Below are 20,002 nucleotides of genomic sequence, written 5' to 3'. Positions count from 1 at the left end.
TTATGTACGAATTAGCCTCCCCCATGTGCGGATGGAGCAGAGGCAAAGAATTTTACCAGTTTATACAACGGCGAGCCAGGAGTGTTAACAATCAGACTGAGTGGAATGTTATCCTTATGGATCTTTGGTAATCCATACAGCCAAGATGGTAGGGCGTCTGTGTTGTGCAAGTTTCTCTTTATGTTTGCCAGCAGAGAAGACATCTTGCTAAACCACTCTGAATTCAATGAAATATGGTGCATCATATCTGCACTTAGTTTTTGGTACATTGTTGGATCTAAGAGGTCCCAGATCTTCTGCTCATAATCTTCGGTCTTCATTATGACGGTCGTATTTCCTTTATCTGCAGGCAGTGCCAATATATTCTTGTCGGCACTTTGAATCTTAGTAGTTTGTACCTCTTCATTCTTCAGTTTGAAAGCTGGTGATTTTGCTCGGCACAGTATCCTGGCTGTTTCAGTGCCTATTTCCTCTGCTCTTTCACAGGGAAGGGCCCAAATTGCCGCTTTGGTATTAGCAGTGGTATCCTCCATAGGTATAGTTCTCAGGATGATAGCAAAATTCCCTCCTTTTTGAAGGCCTGACTCTTCCTTTTCAGTCAATTATCATTCAGTGAGGTTGACTACTGTGCGTGACATGTCAGGAATTGCCTTGCTGTAGAGAAGAGCTATCACAACCTCTTGTTCAGAGAAGCTTTAGAAATACACAAAGAGGAGAATAGCTCCAAGAAGAAAGAAGAAAGCCTCAAGGTGAACACATCCTGGCTTCCCGTGCTGCAGCGAACATCTGTTGCCGGCAGCAAAAGGAGAACCACACTGGAAATAACAGCGGAGAGTGCAACAGGTACATACAGTCTGTGGCCGCGAGCTCGGTTCCGGTTCACTACCAGCAATGGAGGGCGAAACTGACAATGCCAGCCACTCATGCTGGTGAAACGCTAGAAAAATCATCAGACGACCGTTGACTGATGAACCTGAGACAGAAGACAACAGGCAGTTTGTCAACATAAAAATAACACCATCATCCTGATTAAAAAGTAATGTTGCTGGATTATATGCCTAACTCGGAAGATTAAAAGGAGATGGAATAAAAGGGGGTGAATAAAGTGTCTAGCATGTGTATTAACAGAGCCTGAAAAATATTAAACTTTGCTACAGGCAAGGAACGGAAGAAACCTCACTGGGCTCCACACATTTCAAAATATAACTTTTGTATTTGTGCCTGCCTCACACTGTGTGTGTGTGTGTGTGTGTGTGTGTGTGTGTGTGTGTGTGTGTCGAAGGGGGGCAGGGGGTATGAGAGTGTGAGAGTGAGAGTGAGAGAGAGAGAGAGAGAGAGAGAGAGAGAGAGTGAGAGAGTGAGTGAGTGAGTGAGTGAGTGAGTGTGTGTGTGTGTGTGTGAGAGAGAGAGAGAGAGAGAGAGAGAGAGAGAGAGAGAGAGAGTGAGTTAGTTTTTGGGGGGGGGGGGGGGGGGGCTGGCGATAAACTATATCTTGCACTCACAGACTTATTTGTACTGTACCTCTCAGTTAACTTAGGAGCACATCAATGAAGGTGGTTGTTTTATTTTTGTTTAAGTGTGCCCAATAACTGTAAAAAAAAAGATGCACTAATGATTTATTTTTCTCATTATTATTTTTCAACAAAGGAGCATTTGGTTAATGCAATGGTTCACATAAAGATAATAAAAATTAAACATGCATTTTTCTTGGAAAGAACATGTTTAATTACCTTTTGAACAGCTTTCTCCAGTTCCTTAGGTACTGAGAATGATGTAATTGTCGTCTGCGTAAGAGGCCAAGCTCCAGCCTGTGCAAATAAACACACTTCAAAATTTCAAGGATAATATGTGAAGGCTTAGCTGTCCAACATGTGGTAAAGAAATGTTTCGTAGCTACTTACATGTAGAACTAGGGCATAATATTGAGCTTGGATTTCTACATAACATATTATTAACAGAAGAATTGCCTAGAGATTAGATTAGTACTTGTTCCATAGATCATGGATATGACACTTCGTAATGATGTGGAACGTGTTAGGTTAATAAAAGGTGTCTATACAAGATATTACATTACACAAAATATTACATGACTTCTTTATTATTATTATTTTTTTTTTTTTTGGTAGGGGTTGGGGAAATTACCCACTTACTATATCCAAAAATTCATCTAATCTAAACAAGAATACTCTATGACTGTCTTTGAAATAAGGCTACAGAAAGCACACCAATAATTAAAGCAATAGCATTTGTCTCCAGAATGAAATTTTCACTCTGCAATGGAGTGTGCATTGACATGAAACTTCCTGGAAGATGTGCTGGACCAAGACGCAAACTCTGGACTTTTGCCTTTGGAGGCAAGTGCTCTATTGACTAAGCTACAAAAGCACGGCTCTCGACCCGTTCTCACAACTTTACTTCTGCTAATACCTCATCTCCTACCTCCCAAATTTCACAGAAGCTTTGTTGTGAAACTTGCAAGACTAGCACTCCTGGAAGAAAGGAGGTAAAAGCTGTGAGGATGGGTTGAGTCGTGCTTGGGTAGCTCAGTTGGTAGAGCACTTGCCCACGAAAGGCAAAGGTTCTGAGTTACGAGATTCTGTCTGGTACACTGCTTTACTCTACCAGCAAGTTTCATATCAGCACACACTCTGCTGCAGGGCAAAAATTGGAAACATTCCTCAGGCTGTGGCTAAGCCATGTCCCCACAATATTCTTCCTTCCAGCAGTGCTAGTCCTGCAATTTTTGCGAGAGAACTTCTGTGAAGTTTTAACTTCAGATTAGTAAATTGCATGATGCATTGATCAATAATTGTGACATCTCCCTATAATATGGAACAAGCCAGTTTTGCAATTATTAACACCCTCTCAGAGAAATATACAGCAACATGCTGACCATTTGCACGATTGTCTTAACCTAGTTTTTACACACACACACACACACACACACACACACACACACACACACACACACAGAGAGAGAGAGAGAGAGAGAGAGAGAGAGAGAGAGAGAGAGAGAGAGAGAGAGAGAGAATATTTTTACACAGTCAGAAGCATGGAACCATTAGCATTTGACATTTTCTCTTACAACACAAGACACTGTCGATAAATTACTTGTCTAGGTGCAGAAGTTATTTGTTTTCTTCTCCAAGTACAAAAGGAATGTAATTTTCCTCATGAATATGATACTGTGTGACACACTGATTTTGAGTAGTATATATCCTGGAAATCTCATATTATGTAGCACAAATATGCTAACAATACGATCTCAACATTTCAAAACACCTTGAAAGAAGAAGTCAGAGTATAAGATACTACCAGTCAAAACAACCATGTGTATTATACTAGATGTCCTAAGCAGTGCGCACCCTAGCAGGTTATATGCACAAAAATTACATCACCCTTTATGTGCACGCAGCACATCACTTTTTTTAATTAACAATTGTTGGTTACATTGAAGTATTTTACGTACAAGAGGCATTCAATACATAATGCAACACATTTTTTCCTGAAAGTAGGTTGGTTTTATTTAGGATTCCAACACAGCTTATTATTCCCCATTCTTTTGGCTACAAAGCCCTAGATTTCAACATAATTTCCATTCAATGCGATGGCCTTACGCCACCTTACTAGGAGGCCAGTGACACAAGTACTTACAAGTGCAGAGTCAGTTGAATTTAGTCGTGTCAGTAGTGTAGTGTAGTGTAGCTGCTAAGGCTGTCAGGATAGGAAGCATTTCTATGTTGTACTTATTATGCTGTAAAGCAAGGCTGAACTAAAAGATTAATAAGCATGGTGGTGTTTGCTAGCCTTCATTCCAACTCTAAATCAACTTGTAAAGCCATTTAGAAGGGATACACCTATATATACTCTGAAAAAATGGCAGTTTTCTCACTGTCAGAAGTGATGAGTAACAGAACAAAATTATAGGGCCAACGGGGATCAAACCCCAAGCATTTATATTCATAGTCTGGAACATAGCCCATAGAGCCACCATGGCACATTTCCACACCAACCATTAGTAAGTTACTTATCAAGTAGAAAAATAGAAACTGCTCTGAACCAAGGGAACCAACACTAGTTTAGAATTCTGTACAAGAAATAACCAAAGAAAATGCAGTGACATCCTACAGGAATGGTCAGTATTTAAGGATATGGCACAAAAGCTCATTTCAAGCAACAAACTTCGTATGGACATATGTCCTATTCCAAATGGTTTCTGAGATAAAACACATGTAATTTATTTTCCTTTTGGGGCTGGTGGCCTGCACATATACATCTTACCCATCCAACCTCTTTGACATTTTATTCTAGCCCAACTGCCCTCATTGCTCTCAATCTCTTTGCTCGGGATGTCTTTCTGCCATTAAAGTAGCCCATTGAATGCCCAGTTGCTCATGGTGTGCTGTGAGTGACATAGCGGGAGGGACTGAGAGAGTATCAAAGAAAAGCACCAGTTAACTGTCCTTGTACGTGCTAGCTAAAACGCCACAGATCTATGCTAACGAAGAATATGCAGATATGGGGTATGTTTACCGCTTCTGCAATAGTAGTACTCCTGCTGCTGTCAAAGAATACTGTTGACGCTTTCCAATACGTCAAATTCCTGATTGTAGACTGTTTATCAGACATGAATGTCTTAGAACACGCATTTGTTAAAATGTATGTTTTGATCGTCACTAACTGCTGTACATAGGAACATGCGTAAACCTGTCAACGTACTGAATAATACAGGAAATACATAACAATGTACATTAAATGTGTTCTATCTCAGAAACCAGTTGGAACAGGGCATATGTCAATATATATTTTTTTTTTATTTTTTTTAAGTTCAAATGTTCACTCCTATCATCTACTTAGCCGCATGGCAGGGCCATTCACCTCTTCCCCCAAATTCAGCGAGTGCACACCCAACGTGACGACGAATGAGAAAACTGCCAGCTGCATGCTTCCACACTGTGTGTGGAGTGAGTGATAGGGAACAAACGCTGATCATGCTGGTTCACCATGCAGATGCAGCGTTCTAGCCTACACTAAGATGACAGGGAAAAGGGAGGCAAACTGTCCAAATAGTTTTGGATTACCCTCAGGAGTTACAAACTTTTGTGCTTTCTGTATCAGAAACCACCTCCTAAATACTCACAGGACACTGCCACAGACATCCACCTGTGTAACGTAAGATATAACCCAAATTCCGTTCTCATTGCTGTTCACTGGAGCTTACCGTGTGTGTGTGTGTGAGTGAATGGAACAATTCTTCTTGCATACACTGTACAGTTTGTCAAAATATCTTTTAAGAGTCATTTCAAGCTTACATTGTGTGAAGTTGCCTGCTGAATTGGCATACACTTTAACAAATCATTTGAATAGTCAATCACTATCATAAGGCACAAAACTTTGAAGATTTTTTAAATAATGATTGATCTTCGTAAAAAATACCAGCTGACAACCACTACCCACAAATTACGGCTTGTAAGTATGCCGAGGAGAATGCTAAAGAAGTGCTTGCTGCTTGTTTGGGGGCAACTCGAAGAATGTGTCTAGTAAGACAGTACACAATCATCGCCACACTATCAATCTAGCCTCTGAGCATCCATTACAAAGAACAGTACAAACTCTCCACCAGCTTGATATGCAAATAATGTGGGCATGGGAAGATGAGGAACAGAACTGGGATCAACGGCAGCAGGTGTTTCTTCATCAACGAGCACCAGATTTGTTTGATGCATGAAGAGTAAGGAGGCTGCCAGGTTGCCAATCATGTTATTGTCTATAATAAATCATAGAATCGCCGTTGATCTTTATTTTACAATTGCCATTACCAACTTTCGCCCATATAAAGAGGTACTCATCAGCATTTAATTTCTTCTTCTTTCTAGTACTCAAAACAAATGGCATACTTGGAACTAGAGTACCATAAGGCTGTTTAGCCAACAGTCCTGTAGTCTCGGAAATACTCCATGTCTTCCAAGTCAGAATGTTAGCATCAGGAAAAGCTTCAAGGCCACCATAATCTGCTTGATTGCCCCACACAACAGCAAGTGTGAGCCAAGTACTACCTCCAAACACTGCTTGTACATCACAGGTAAAATTCAGATGGAGTCCACGAAATACATTCGGACCTCCAATCAGCTGCTGTTTATTAAATTGTCCAGCAAGGTCAATATCAATTGCCTTCAAACTGCGATAGATAGGTACACTGCGCTGCCAGCGACGACGCCATGCACGTCGCAGAGGCATTGCTGTGGCACGTTAACACAAGTGAACGTAGCAAGCCAACGCCCAGGGAGACCCAGAGCTAAGCGTCCGCACTCCTCGACGTTTGCAGAGCGAATGATGCTCCGCGCTGCGGCGCAGTGTAACCCAGCACGCCTTATCGAACAACTTCCGGCCGCCGCGCAGCGAGCTCGTGTGTACCTGTCTATCGCAGTTTGAAGGCAATTGATATTGACCTTGCTGGTCAATTTAACAAACAGCAGCTGATTGGAGGTCCGAATGTATTTCGTGGACTCCATCTGAATTTTACCTGTGATGTACAAGCAGTGTTTGGAGGTAGTACTTGGCTCACACTTGCTGTTGTGTGGGGCAATCAAGCACATTATGGTGGCCTTGAAGCTTTTCCTGATGCTAACATTCTGACCTGGAAAACATGAAGTATTTCCGAGACTACAGGACTGTTGGCTAAACAGCCTTATGGTACTCTAGTTCCAAGTATGCCATTTGTTTTGAGTACTAGAAAGAAAAAGAAATTAAATGCTGATGAGTACCTCTTTATATGGGCGAAAGTTGGTAATGGCAATTGTAAAATAAAGATCAACGGCGATTGTATGATTTATTATAGACAATAAAGATCCTTATCTCCTTTCCTTATTTCCTTTCTAAAAAAAGAATGATTGAGGTGGTTATGGGTCGCGCCAGACCGCTCGTGATTTTTTTAAGATGGCTCTCTGGTTTGCTCGCTAGGTGGGTGACCTTGAGCGGGACTTAGCCGCTGGCTGGAGGCCTCCCATACAAATCAAGAGTAATTTGAGGGCTGTGCTCTATGAGGACACTATCCTCCAAACTAGTTTCAAGCATTCAAGATGTTAAAGCACATGCATCCAACACCCAACTCACCTTCCTCAACAATATCAAATAGCCTGTGGTACGTTTGTCCTGTAGCCTTTGCATTTAAGCCCACAAATGTTCACAGATTTACATGTGGCCTAAAATACCAGGTGGATGTAATTAAAGTGCAACTATTCTCTGAGGTCCAGTGTGGGCTGTAATTATTATGTGGCAGTGAAACTTGGTAGATATTCTAAGGCATTACTGTGGAATCTATTTAAGGTGGAAATAAATTAGTTCCAATTTTGGCCACCAGGTGCAAATCTGGTTCTGTGAATGTCAAGAAAGATGTATAGAAATGCTTTCGTATGTAATGGATCAGGAACAGGACATGGGCAGAAAAGATCAACCAAGTGAAAAGGTATACTGTTGATATTATTACCAGTCGCTTACACAATATGTTCAATATGAGCACCAGAGATGTCGACAAGACGCCGTACAGTTCGAGATTCACACCTGGTGACCAAAACTGGAACTAATTTTTGTCTCATATAAATTAATTCTGCTGCAACACATTAGGCTGTCCACCAAGTTTCACTTCCATACGATAATTACAGCCCATGCTGGACCTCTGCAAGTAACTGTGTTTTAATAATAACCAACAAGTATTCCTTGAGCAGTTAGGTAGAAATCAATATATCAAAATTCCTGTGGTTCTCCGATTTTGATATCCTTCATCTTTATGATAGTTTATACTCTGGAGGGGACGCTTTAATGTTGGATGCTGGAGTAGGTCACGGTGTGACTCTAGGCAGGCCGGTCCATTTCAGTATTGTTGTTGTCCACAAATCATTGCCTCACAGTTGCTGCTTTATGATAATGTCCACTGTCATGCTGATACAATCATGTTAATATCCTTCAACATTTAGTTTTTAAGTGGAGTAATGGGTCCACACCCCAACCACAAAAAATACCCCCTTACCATATTGCCACCCCCTCTGTATTTTACTGCTGGAACTACACATGATAGCAGATAATATTCTACAGCCATTCACCAAACCCAAACCCTTTCATCAGATTGCCACACGGTATACCCTGATTCATCACTCTGAATCACTTGTTTCCAGTCATTCACTGTCCAATGGCATCACACATTACACCACTCCAAATATCGCTTAGCAGTGGCTACAGAAATGTATGGCTTATGAGGAACACTCAGCCATTGTATCCGGTTCTTGTGCACTGACATTGTGCGAGCTAGACTGCTAGTGGCACATTTGAACTCGTGGGGTGATGCATTTCACATGATTTTATGCAATCACCCTCCCCAATGCTCAGATGTTCCTCCATGTTTCCACTTCACAATTACGCTTAGTGTGCCATCAAAGTTCAGCAGAGAAAGAACACAAACTTGAACAAGAGAAACAAGGATGCTGTGTCGGATGCATGGGTGGCAAAATACCACTCTAGAAACGGGAGGGGAGGCTTATTGGAAGGATACTCCTCATTTGAATGTTTAGTGGAAGCTATGGGGGAGAAGGTAGTTCAGTTATTCTAGTCCTGGACCAGAGAGTTTAAGGAGGGTTCCTTTTCATGGTGGTTCATCAGGTGTGTGAGGATTACTATTTGCATGTGAAGGTAAGGCATGGGAGATCTGTTTCTGGACAAGATTGGGCGGGTAGTTTCAGTAGGCAAAGGCCTTGGAGAGATCTTAAGCAGATTAGGTGGACTGCTTGTCACTGCTAATGTGTTGTCAACAAGCTGCTAGGATATATGGGAGGGACTTTTTGCTGTGGAATTGGTGGTAGCAATTGAAATGGAGTTGTTATTTGTGAATTTAAGGATTGATGTAGACAGAGGTTCCTATTACAGCAGATGGAAGGTGGAGGTCGACCCCCAGTAAGATGGCTAACTAAACCCTGGAAACAAATGAGGAGGGTGAAGATGTAATGAATGACTCTAAATGAGGAGAGATATTTAGACCTTTTGGTAGCTATAAATTCTACCTCCAGATGGCCTACGAAAAGTTTAGCATAGGAAAGCACCACATAAGTATCCATCCATAGCACTGTTGTGCATTAGTTGATGATTCCTGCAAAATAGTGGTGCTACGTGAGGATATATTTAGTCATGGTTACCAAGGACATAGTCATGGGTTTGGCACTAGCCAATAGTTGAAAAGGGAGTGTTCAACTGCAGCAAGACAATGGACACTGCAGACGAAGTAGAAAGAGTTGGTATTAACAGTGACTAGTAGAGGGGCAGCTGATAAAGGGACAACGACGGGTGAATGTGACGGTTGTGATATGTGGTCTGATGCCCAAATCTGCATACTGACAGGCGAGTGTTTAGCTGCGAGTTTCAAACTACCATCTAGCCTAAAAAAGCCATATGCACTCCACAAGTAGTCTCTTACTTGAGTAGCAGCTTCCTACAACTCCCCACCTGACAACGCATGCCTACAAATCGGTAGCCAAGACCATCACACAACTGACAAAGCCATAGTTCGAGAGACTCCTTCGAACCAAAGTTCATGAATGGACACAGAATAACATCCAGTACTTAATTACTAAGAACTAAGAACGTTTTACAGCAAGACTCTCTCTCTCTCTCTCTCTCTCTCTCTCTCTCTCTCTCTCTCTCTCTCTCTCTGTGTGTGTGTGTGTGTGTGTGTGTGTGTGTGTAAAGGGGGGGGGGGGGGGGGGGAGCGTGAGCGTGAGCGTGAGAGTGAGAGAGAGAGAGAGAGAGAGAGAGAGAGAGAGAGAGAGAGAGAGAGAGAGAGAGAGAAATAATGTTAAATGAATCACATCTATCTATTTTTATGTTATTTCATATGAAAACCATCAACGTTGCCATATAATGGTGTTTAGCAGATACGAAGCCTGAACTGATAGTGGTACTCATGCAGAAGGCTTGAACAAGAGACGCTGAAGATTCTGCGACAAGCTAGACTGTAACTTACTGAACTTGTGCAATAGGACAAAGAACTGTAGAGTCCTCCTACACAGACTAGATGTGCACTACACAGCAGAGGCCAATACCCATGTACCTGACTGTGTGAGTATACATTTTTATTGATTTATTTTAAATTTGGCAAGACGTCATCCAGTCCATGTAACGATAGCTGTACAAGGCATAGAAGTATCAGTATAAGCTAAAAAAAAAAAAAAAAGGCACCTCCCCCACCCCCCAACGATACTATGAAAATCCTACTGACGCACCGCTGAAATCTGAATCTGCATAAGAAGGAAAGGCTAATCCGAAATGGAGGTGGTATACTTGTCACAGTAGACAACAAACAAATCCACCAAGATAGAAACTGAAGCTGCAAGTGATATTTGGGCAAGACTCAGTATCAAGAGCAAGCATAAAAAAAAAACAGATAAAATGATGATAATTTAAGGTTGGATCCCTCTATTGATCCCCAGACTCACTCCCAGACGTAAATGAAAACTACTTACAAAATCCCAGCTTGCTAGTACATGTGGTCTCCAACAATACTGTTGTCATTGGAGGAAACTTTAATTGTCCAGCTATCAGTTGCTGCAATTACAGTTTTGCAGACAGTGTGTGTGACAAGACATCTTGCAAAATAAGACTAGTTCACTCACAACAGAAATATTGAGATGACAAAAGTCATGGGATACCAATACACTTATACAGGTGGCGGTACTATTGCGTACATAAGGTATAAAAGCAGTGCACTGGTGGAGCTGTCATTTCCACTCAGGTGATCCAGGGCAATAGGTTTCCGATGTGATTCTGGCCACATGACGGGAATTAAGATACTCTGAACGTGGATTGGTACTTGGAGCTAGACACATGGGCCATTCCATTTCAGAAATTGTTAGGAAATTTAATATTTAAGAGAGCCATAGTGCCAAGAGAATGCTGAGAATACCAAATTTCAGGCATTACCTCTCACCATGGACAATGCAGTGGCCGATGGTGTTCACTCAATGACCAAGAGCAATGGCGTTTTCGTAGAGTTGTCAGTGCTAACATACAAGCAACACTGTGTGAAATAATCACAGAAATCAATGTGGGGCATACGACAATCACACCTGTTAGGATAGTGGGATGAAATGTGGTGTTAATGGACTACAACAGCAGACAACTGACACAGTGCCTTCGTTAATGACATCACCTGCAGTGTCTCTCCTGGGCTTGTAACCATATCAGTTGGATGCTAGGCAACTGGAAAGCCATGGCCTTGTCAGATGAGTCCCAATTTCAGCTGGTAAGAGTTGATGGTAGGCTTTGAGTGTGCTGCAGACCTTAAAAAGCCATGGACCCAAGTTGTAAACAAAGTACTGTGTAAGCTGGTGGTGGCTCCATAAAGGTGCAGGCTGTGTTTACATTACATGGACCCAACTATTGACTGGAAATGCTTATTTTGGCTATTTAGAGACCATTTGCAGCTCTTCATGGACTTCCTGTTCCCAAACAGCAATGGAATTTTTAGGGACAATAACGTGCCATGTTACCAGCCCACAAGTGTTCGCGATTGGTTTGAAGAACATTCTGGACAGTTCTGAGTGAATAATTTAGCTACCCAGATCACTCTACATGAATTCCATTGAACATTTATGTGACATAACTGAGAGGTCAGTTCACGCACAATATCCTGAACTGGCAACACTTCTGCAATTTTGGACAGCTATAGAGGTAGCATTGTTCAATATTTCTGTAGGGGACTTCCAACAACTTGTTTAGTCCATGCCACATTGAGTTGCTATGCTATACCAGGCAAAAGGAGGTCCCACACAATATTAGGAGGTATTCCGTGACTTATATTACCTCAATGTATATCAGCTCTGATGGCAAAACATAGATCTGACTATTTTAGGATTTTCAGGTTGAAACTAGTATCATCGACCATGAGGCAACTGTAGCAAGAATGATTACCAAAGTACAAAGGAAACTAAACCAAGTTTAGAAAAATAACTGACCAAGCACTGGATAGATAGGTACTTAGCCGAACAGTTTTTGATGGGAGCGGCCCTCCATGGTATACAGTCCGTGTAAAGAAACTGCTACAGGAACTGCAGCTACTTCACAACTTCCTGGTGGATTAAATGTGTGTGTCAGACCAAGACTTCAAACAAGCATGGCTCACGACCCACCCTCATAGCTTCACTTCTGCCTCTACCTCTCTCCCCCCCCCCCCCCCCTCCCCCATCTTCCAAACTTCACAGAAATTCTCCAGCCTACTTTGAAGGACTGGCACTTCTGGAAGAAAAGATATAGTGGAGAAATGGCTTGGACAAAAGCTTGGGGATAGTATCTAGAATGAATTTCCACTCTACAGTGAATTGTATATCTGTTTGGTATTTCCTGGCAGATTAAAACTGTGTACTGGACCAGGACTCAACCTGGCTCCCTTTCCTTTCACATGCAAGTGCTCTGTTGAGTGAACTATGTTGTTAAGTACAACTTAAACTTCAATCGTAAGTTTCAAATCACCACACACACTGCTGAAAAGTTGAAATTTGTTTGTGATACATTACAACAAGGGTAAAACAAAGTATAGAGCTATTAATGAGAAAAGCTACAGGAAAACAGTTTCTCTATCAAAATGGTAGTACGCAGGCCCTTCAACAACTACCGTAGCAGAATCTTATCAAAAGAACTCTTTATGCAGATTTGCATATTAGTTAGTCCCTCTTTAAACTCAGTCAGTCTACAGAGGATGATGACCATAAACAATTGCCTCAAAGATGTTGCTTTATGACAGGGAGCACTGTCATGCTGATACAATCAACCATCATCATCTCAAACTGTTGCTTCACTATATGGAGTGCACACTGCTGTAACATATGCTCTTATCCATCCACATTTAGTGTTAAGTGCCCTCATACTGTAACATGACCTCCACATACCACATTGCTGGCACTACACATGATTGCAGGTAACGTTCTAAAGGCGTTCACCAAACTTTAACGCTTCCAACAGATTGCCAGATGGTATAGCATAATTCATCACTACAAATCACTTGTGTCCAGTCATCCACTGTCCCATGGCATCACTCTTTACACCACCTCAAGCATTGCTTACCTCGACTACAGAAATGAGTGGCTTATGAGGAGCTGCTCGACCACTGTATCCTATTTCTTTTTAACTCCTTATACACAGTGTCTGTGTTAGCTGGACTGCAGGTAGCACTTTGGAAGTCACAAGTGATTCCTTCTGCTGATTTTATGCTATTTTTTACAACCACCCTCCGCAATGCTCAATGGACCCTGTCTGTCAGTACACGAGGTATCTGGTCTTGGTTTAGATGTGGTCGCTTCTTTTTGTATCAGTTTCACAATCACATCACCAACAGTCAATTTGGGCAGATTAACACGGGCTGAAATTTCCCTAATGGATTTGTTAATCAGGTGACATCAAATGACTGATCCATGTTCAACTTCCAACCAACCCATTCTGCCATTACTGATTCTCTATTGATAATACAATACTCCCTCCCTCCCTTTACACTGGTGGGTCGGCCTCTTGTGACATCTTGTGGTCAATTCTACATTACATAGGGATATCTAAGTACTTCTGACTACGGGTGTCTAGGTACTTCTGACCAGATAGTGTATTACTTACTTACATTTTTAAATTATCCTTTAAGTTATAGTACAAAAAATGAAAGATGACTTAAAGCACAGAATTTTGAACCCACGACATCATTGTCTGTAAGTAAATCTCTAATCAGTGCTCCAACTATCCAGCTCAAAGTAGTAAAGTGCTCGAAGGTGATAACTGTTGACTGTGATTTTTTAAAAACTAAGGCCATTTAGAGAATCCAAGTATGATCACCTTACCCAAACTGCAATACCATTCTGGAGTAATTTATCGCATCAAACATTATCTCTGCACATCATGGCAGTTTTCTGTTGCACTCATGAGCAGCCTAATATGGTGAGCTTTTTTTTAATTTGTCAATTGTTTAATAATTAGATATCTGGCACTATGAATAAATTCATCTTTGATCACATCATCTACAACAACATCTGTGAAGTAATTACATACGTGTATGCAAATGTGCCATTAGAGTGCAGTTATATGTATGAAAAGGATTGGGGGAAAGAATGTATGACGGTGCTAAAATGTTAAAAACACTTTTCCTGGATTATGTGGCAAGTTTACACTGTTCATTTTTTCCAATATTTTCCACATTTGACTTATGGAATTCATAATCTAACATAAAACCTTTTCCTGACAAATATGCATTTCACCTCATTCAAGAGAAAAAAATAAATCATGTATTAAGGCAAGTTACACTTTATGGTGGACCCACAGGATCCAAAATGCATCGTGTATTTAATAAAACTAAGAAACTTGTGACTGAACGCATTTTTTAATTCGTACTTTCATTGCTGAGTTATGTCTGCCATTGCACCATTCATACTATAATAGCCACTGACAATACACAATACAAAGTCAGACACCCAAATCACCTCACTTTGAATCCAGCCACTTTGTTCATTTCAGGATGTATGGTTTGTGCTGAGCAAAGAACTACTCAATTATACTCAAAATTACAAATATTTTTTATTTTTATAAGCAGTACTGTACACTTCGTGATGTGACTCACTCCTTTGTAATATGGTAGCAATTCAAATTTATTTGAGACACCCAACTTTTTGTGCTGTCAAGTGTACATACTAATGGCTTTGCAAATGAAACACACATGTACATTAAAATGATGGCAAATTCATTAACTATCGTGGTACAACATAACCCACAAATAGAGCATACATACACATCTTAAGATTAACAACAAACCAATTTTTATTACAAACTTTTATTTGTGCAATGTGAAAGTTATGACTATAATATACACTTTCAAATAATCAGTTACCCCCTTTGTATTGAAAAAGTATAGCTTCTGTAAAACACTAGCCACTAAAATAGGAACACTTATGTTTTACTGATACTATGTTGAGATCTATATCATCATAGATAACTGTCATCCTTACCTGCAGGACATACATGGAAAAATTGAATCCCAAGTCACATCCATATGTACTTTTCAGAAAGTCATTGAATTTGTTAGTGAAATCAGATGAAACTGATATATCTGTAAACATGCGATGAAGTTTGTTTGTGAATTCATAACCACAAGCTTGCTGAAACAGACCAAAAGAAAGGATATATTAGCAATGCAGCACAGTTCTCCCTACGTTAATAAATTCTTTTCATGCATGTTTACAACCTCACTTTCAGGAACTGATCTTACTCATTTACGACCTACAGTTAAGAGAAACAATGCCCTAGAACTACAGTACTGGTATACAGTGTAAAAGTAGTCCCTTTTTATGAGCAATATGAAGCATAATGATCGAAACCATCCAACTAACCATGCTACAATAATTACAGATTTTGATTTACAAGCTATGAAAAGCTGCATGTTGCCTGAAGATGTATTAGCTCCACAATAAATTAACACTGAGCATCATATAAAAACTACTTACAATGTGTGTAAAATAACACTAGTTGACAGCCATTTTGCATCTGGGATGTGATACATCAGCTAGTATGTATTTTGGTGTGCAGAATCCGAATATACTTTTCAAAATGTTCTGGCACATACAACTGTTGAGGTTTTAAAATTTCTTTTTTGTGTTCAGTATTTTACTTTGTGCAGTTCTTCTCTTTTGATGTTTAATTGTTTGTTTTTGTTTTGCAGAGGAGAGCTAGAAGATCTACAAATTGTCAGTAAATGGTAGATGTGGCAATCCAGTGGTGAGAAAGAGATACTCAGTGAGAGTTTCTTGTGAAAGATAGTGTACATTTTAAACACAAAAAGTTTGCACTAAGAAAAATGGCAACTAGTAAATCTCGTTGCTGTCTAAACCACCCCAAAAACTTTAGTTATGTGTGTGGGAAATTCACTCCAAAAGCCCAAAGAACATCAATCACTGATTCGGTTAAGAAGACATATAAATTGCATTTTCATTGTCCTGTTGGTGATCAAGATAAAAATTTCGCACCTCTTATTGCCTGCATTGCTTTCACTACAACCTTAACCAAGTTGTTGAAAGGAAAACGCCAAGCCATGCCATTCGCTGTTCCGACAGTGTGGTGTGACCCTAATGACCATTATTCACACTGTTACTTCTGTCTTACAAATATTTTGGGACATTCAAGCAAAACTAGACATGTACCCAAATGTGGCTTCAGTGCATTTGCCTGTGCCCCATGATGAGGGGTTGCCTGTTCCTGTCCGTAGCTTGAAAGCCAAGGAACCAGGCACCATGTCAAGTGAATCAGAAAGTATTGAACATATAGAAGAGTACTACTCTCAATATCGTGATACTTTGCCTCAGCTCTTCAGTCAAAAGAAATTCAATGATATGGTTCATGATCTAAAACTCCTGAAACAGCATGCTGAGCTCTTGGGGCCGAAACTGCAACAATGGAACCTTCTAGCTCCAGGGACAAACATTTCCTGTTTCAGATCAAGAGGTGCTTCCTTTGCTCACTATTTTGATATGCAGAATTCAATGTGTGTATGTAGAAATGTCAATGGTCTGATGATGCAGCTACGTGTACAACATAATCCACAGGAGTGGCGACTATTTATTGATTCCAGTAAAACCAACTTGAAAGCAGTACTACTGCTTAATGGCAATGCATTTCCATCGGTACCTTTGGTTTATGCAGTAGACATGAAAGGAACTTATGAAACCATGGCTTTACTGCTAGAGGCAATCAAATATAACGATCATGAATGGCAGCTTTACTGTGATTTAAAAGTTGTTGCACTCCTTACAGCTTTACCAGCTGGATTCATGAAATGCTGCTGCTTTTCGTGCCTCTGCGGCAGCCGTGACACCAAGAACCACTATACATCCAAGGAATGGCCAACAAGGAAGTCATATGTCCCAGGAAACGTACATTTGAACAATACCTCATTGGTTGAGACCAAAAAAATTATTTTGCCTCCCCTTCATATCAAGTTGGGCTTTATCAACAACTCTGTAAAAGCTCTGGATAAAGGTGAGGCCTTCAATCACTTAAGAGCAAAGTTTACCAAATTAAGTGAGGCAAATCTGAAAGAGGGTATATTTGTTGGACCACAAACAATAAAATTGCTGACTGATCCAACCTTTGATACCCAACTCCCAGATATCCGATTAGCTGCTTGGTCATCTTTTAAAGCAATTGTGAAGGACTTCTTGGGTCACAGAAAAGACAAAAACTATGTTACCATTGTGAATGATCTGTTGGACAACTATAAGAACATAGGGTGCAGAATGTCACTTAAAATTCACTTTCTAAAGTATCACCTTGATTTCTTCCTGGAAAATTTGGGAGCCATAAGTGATGAGCATGGTGAATGCTTTCACCAAGACATTCTTACCATGGAACACTGTTACCAAGGCTATTGGAACCCTTCGATGATGGGTGACTACTGCTGGGATCTAATTAGGGAGAGTGATGAAACGGCAAACAAAAGAAGAGCTCTGTCGTCGCATTTTTCATAACCCAAAAACAATTAAAGGTGAAAATATCTTCTGAACTAATTTGGACATTTTATTGGCATCATGTCCATATATACATACAAAACAGTATTGATTTCAAATGTCCCGAATGTGTATTTTTGTTTGACTTAATTGTGTCAATTTTCGCTATTACCATTTTTTATTCTACTGTGTATCTAGGAAATGTGACATCATAGAGAAAAACTGATTTTACCAGTGTATTCAGCACCCCAAAATTAGGTAAATCCACCCATTTACAAACCAGACACAGGAAAAAAGTTTAAATTTGTTAACTAGTGTAATGGCTAAGTAACATGTAGACTACTGTGTAAAATCTGTGTTTCACACATCAAAGCTCATTAACAGTTTAATATCTATATACAAACTGAATTACACAAAATTTCATGCAAATAAATTAATGGTTAACACAAGATTTAATGGAAGACAACAGGCACTGTCTCTGGCTGAGCCAGATGCAGCTGCCTGCCCTGTTTCAGAGGATCATTCTCAGGCTTCAAGGTCCGGGCAATCGCAGAGGGTGGGCTTACTGGTAGTTGGGAGCTCCAATGTTAGGCGCGTAATGGGGGCCCTTAGGGATACGGCGGCTAAGGAGGGGAAGAAATCCAGTGTGCACTCCGTGTGCATTCCGGGAGGAGTCATTCCTGATGTGGAAAGGGTCCTTCTGGATGCCATGAAGAGCACAGGGTGCAGCCAGCTGCAGGTGGTGGCACATGTCGGCACTAATGACGTGTGTCGCTTTGGATCTGAGGAAATTCTCTCTGGATTCCAGCGGCTATCTGATTTGGTGAAGGCTGCCGGTCTTGCTTACGAGATGAAGGCAGAGCTCACCATCTGCAGCATCGTTGACAGAACCGACTGCGGACCTTTGGTGCAGAGCCGGGTGGAGGGTCTGAATCAGAGGCTCAGACGGTTTTGCGACCGTATTGGCTGCAGATTCCTTGACTTGCGCCATAGGGTGGTGGGGTTTCGGGTTCCGCTGAATAGGTCAGGAGTTCAGTACACTCAGCTGGCGGCTACACGGGTAGCGGAGGCTGTGTGGCGTGGACTGGGCTGTTTTTTAGGTTAGAAGGCCTCGGGAAAGTGCGGGATGGGCTGCAATGTCAAAGGGTGCTTGGCAATTACAGGACGTGCTTGGATCAAGGAACAGTCGGAATTATAGTTGTAAATTGTTGTAGTTGCGCTGGAAAAGTCCCTGAGCTTCAAGCGCTAATAGAAAGCACAGAAGCTGATATCGTTATAGGTACAGAAAGCTGGATAAAGCCTGAAATAAGTTCTGCAGAAATTTTTACGAAGTCTCAGACGGTGTTCAGGAAAGATAGATTAGGCAGAATTGGTGGTGGAGTGTTTGTGTCTGTCAGTAGTGGTTTATCTTGTAGTGAAGTCGAAGTACATACTCCGTGCGAATTGGTGTGGCTGGAGGTTATACTTAACAGCCGAATTAAGTTAATAATTGGCTCCTTCTACCGACCCCCAGACTCCGATGATACAGTTGCGGAACAGTTCAGAGAAAGTTTGAGTCTCGTAACAAATAAATACCCCACTCATACGGTTATAGTTGGTGGGGACTTCAACCTACCCTCGATATGTTGGCAAAAATACTTGTTCAAAACCGGTGGTAGGCAGAAAAGTCTTCCGAGATTGTCCTAAATGCATTCTCCGAAAATTATTTCGAGCAGTTAGTCCACGAACACACGCGAATTGTAAATGGTTGCGAAAACACACTTGACGTCTTGGCCACAAACAATCCAGAGCTGATAGAGAGCATCATGACTGATACAGGGATTAGTGATCACAAGGTCATTGTAGCTAGGCTCAATATCATTTCTTCCAAATCCATCAGAAACAAACGCAAAATAATTTTATTTAAAAAAGCGGATAAAGTGCCACTAGAAGCCTTCCTAAAAGACAATTTCCATTCCTTCCGAACTGACTATGCGAATGTAGACGAGATGTGGCTCAAATTCAAAGATATAGTAGCAACAGCAATTGAGATATTCATACCTCATAAATTGGTAAGAGATGGAACGGATCCCTCGTGGTACACAAAAAAGGTCTGAACGCTGTTGCAGAGGCAACGGAAAAAGCATGGTACTGTTACCGACGACTGTGCCGCTAAAGCGGAGTTATTGAACGCAGTTTTCCGAAATTCCTTCACCAGGGAAGGCGAATGGAATATTCCAGAATTTGAAACACGAACATCTGCTAGCATGAGTTTCTTAGAAGTAGATACCTTAGGGGTTGCGAAGCAACTCAAATCGCTTGATACGGTCAAGTCTTCAGGTCCAGATTGTATACCGATTAGGTTCCTTTCAGATTACGCTGATACTATAGCTCCCTACTTAGCACTCATATACAACCGCTCGCTCACCGATAGATCTGTACCTACAGATTGGAAAATTGCGCAGGTCGCACCAGTGTTCAAGAAGGGTAGTAGGAGTAATCCATTTAACTACAGA

At 41.0% G+C, this 20,002-nt stretch overlaps 1 protein-coding gene across 2 annotated transcripts in view; it reads right to left on the bottom strand.

The window, feature by feature from the left end:
- Window positions 1-20,002, bottom strand: part of LOC126298761 (cullin-2) — a 168,831-nt gene that overhangs the window by 62,107 nt on the left and 86,722 nt on the right. For both annotated transcript variants that reach the window (XM_049990209.1, XM_049990212.1), the window contains exons 10-11: window positions 15,018-15,167; window positions 1,731-1,808 (exon numbers count right to left, since the gene is read on the bottom strand). In XM_049990209.1, the coding sequence (XP_049846166.1) occupies window positions 1,731-1,808; window positions 15,018-15,167 (228 nt within the window). The remainder of the gene's footprint in view (window positions 1-1,730; window positions 1,809-15,017; window positions 15,168-20,002) is intronic.

This window comes from Schistocerca gregaria, chromosome X (assembly GCF_023897955.1).
Source record: "Schistocerca gregaria isolate iqSchGreg1 chromosome X, iqSchGreg1.2, whole genome shotgun sequence".
NCBI classification, from domain to species: Eukaryota; Metazoa; Arthropoda; class Insecta; order Orthoptera; family Acrididae; genus Schistocerca; species Schistocerca gregaria.
This window is presented reverse-complemented; position numbering and strand designations above follow the sequence as displayed.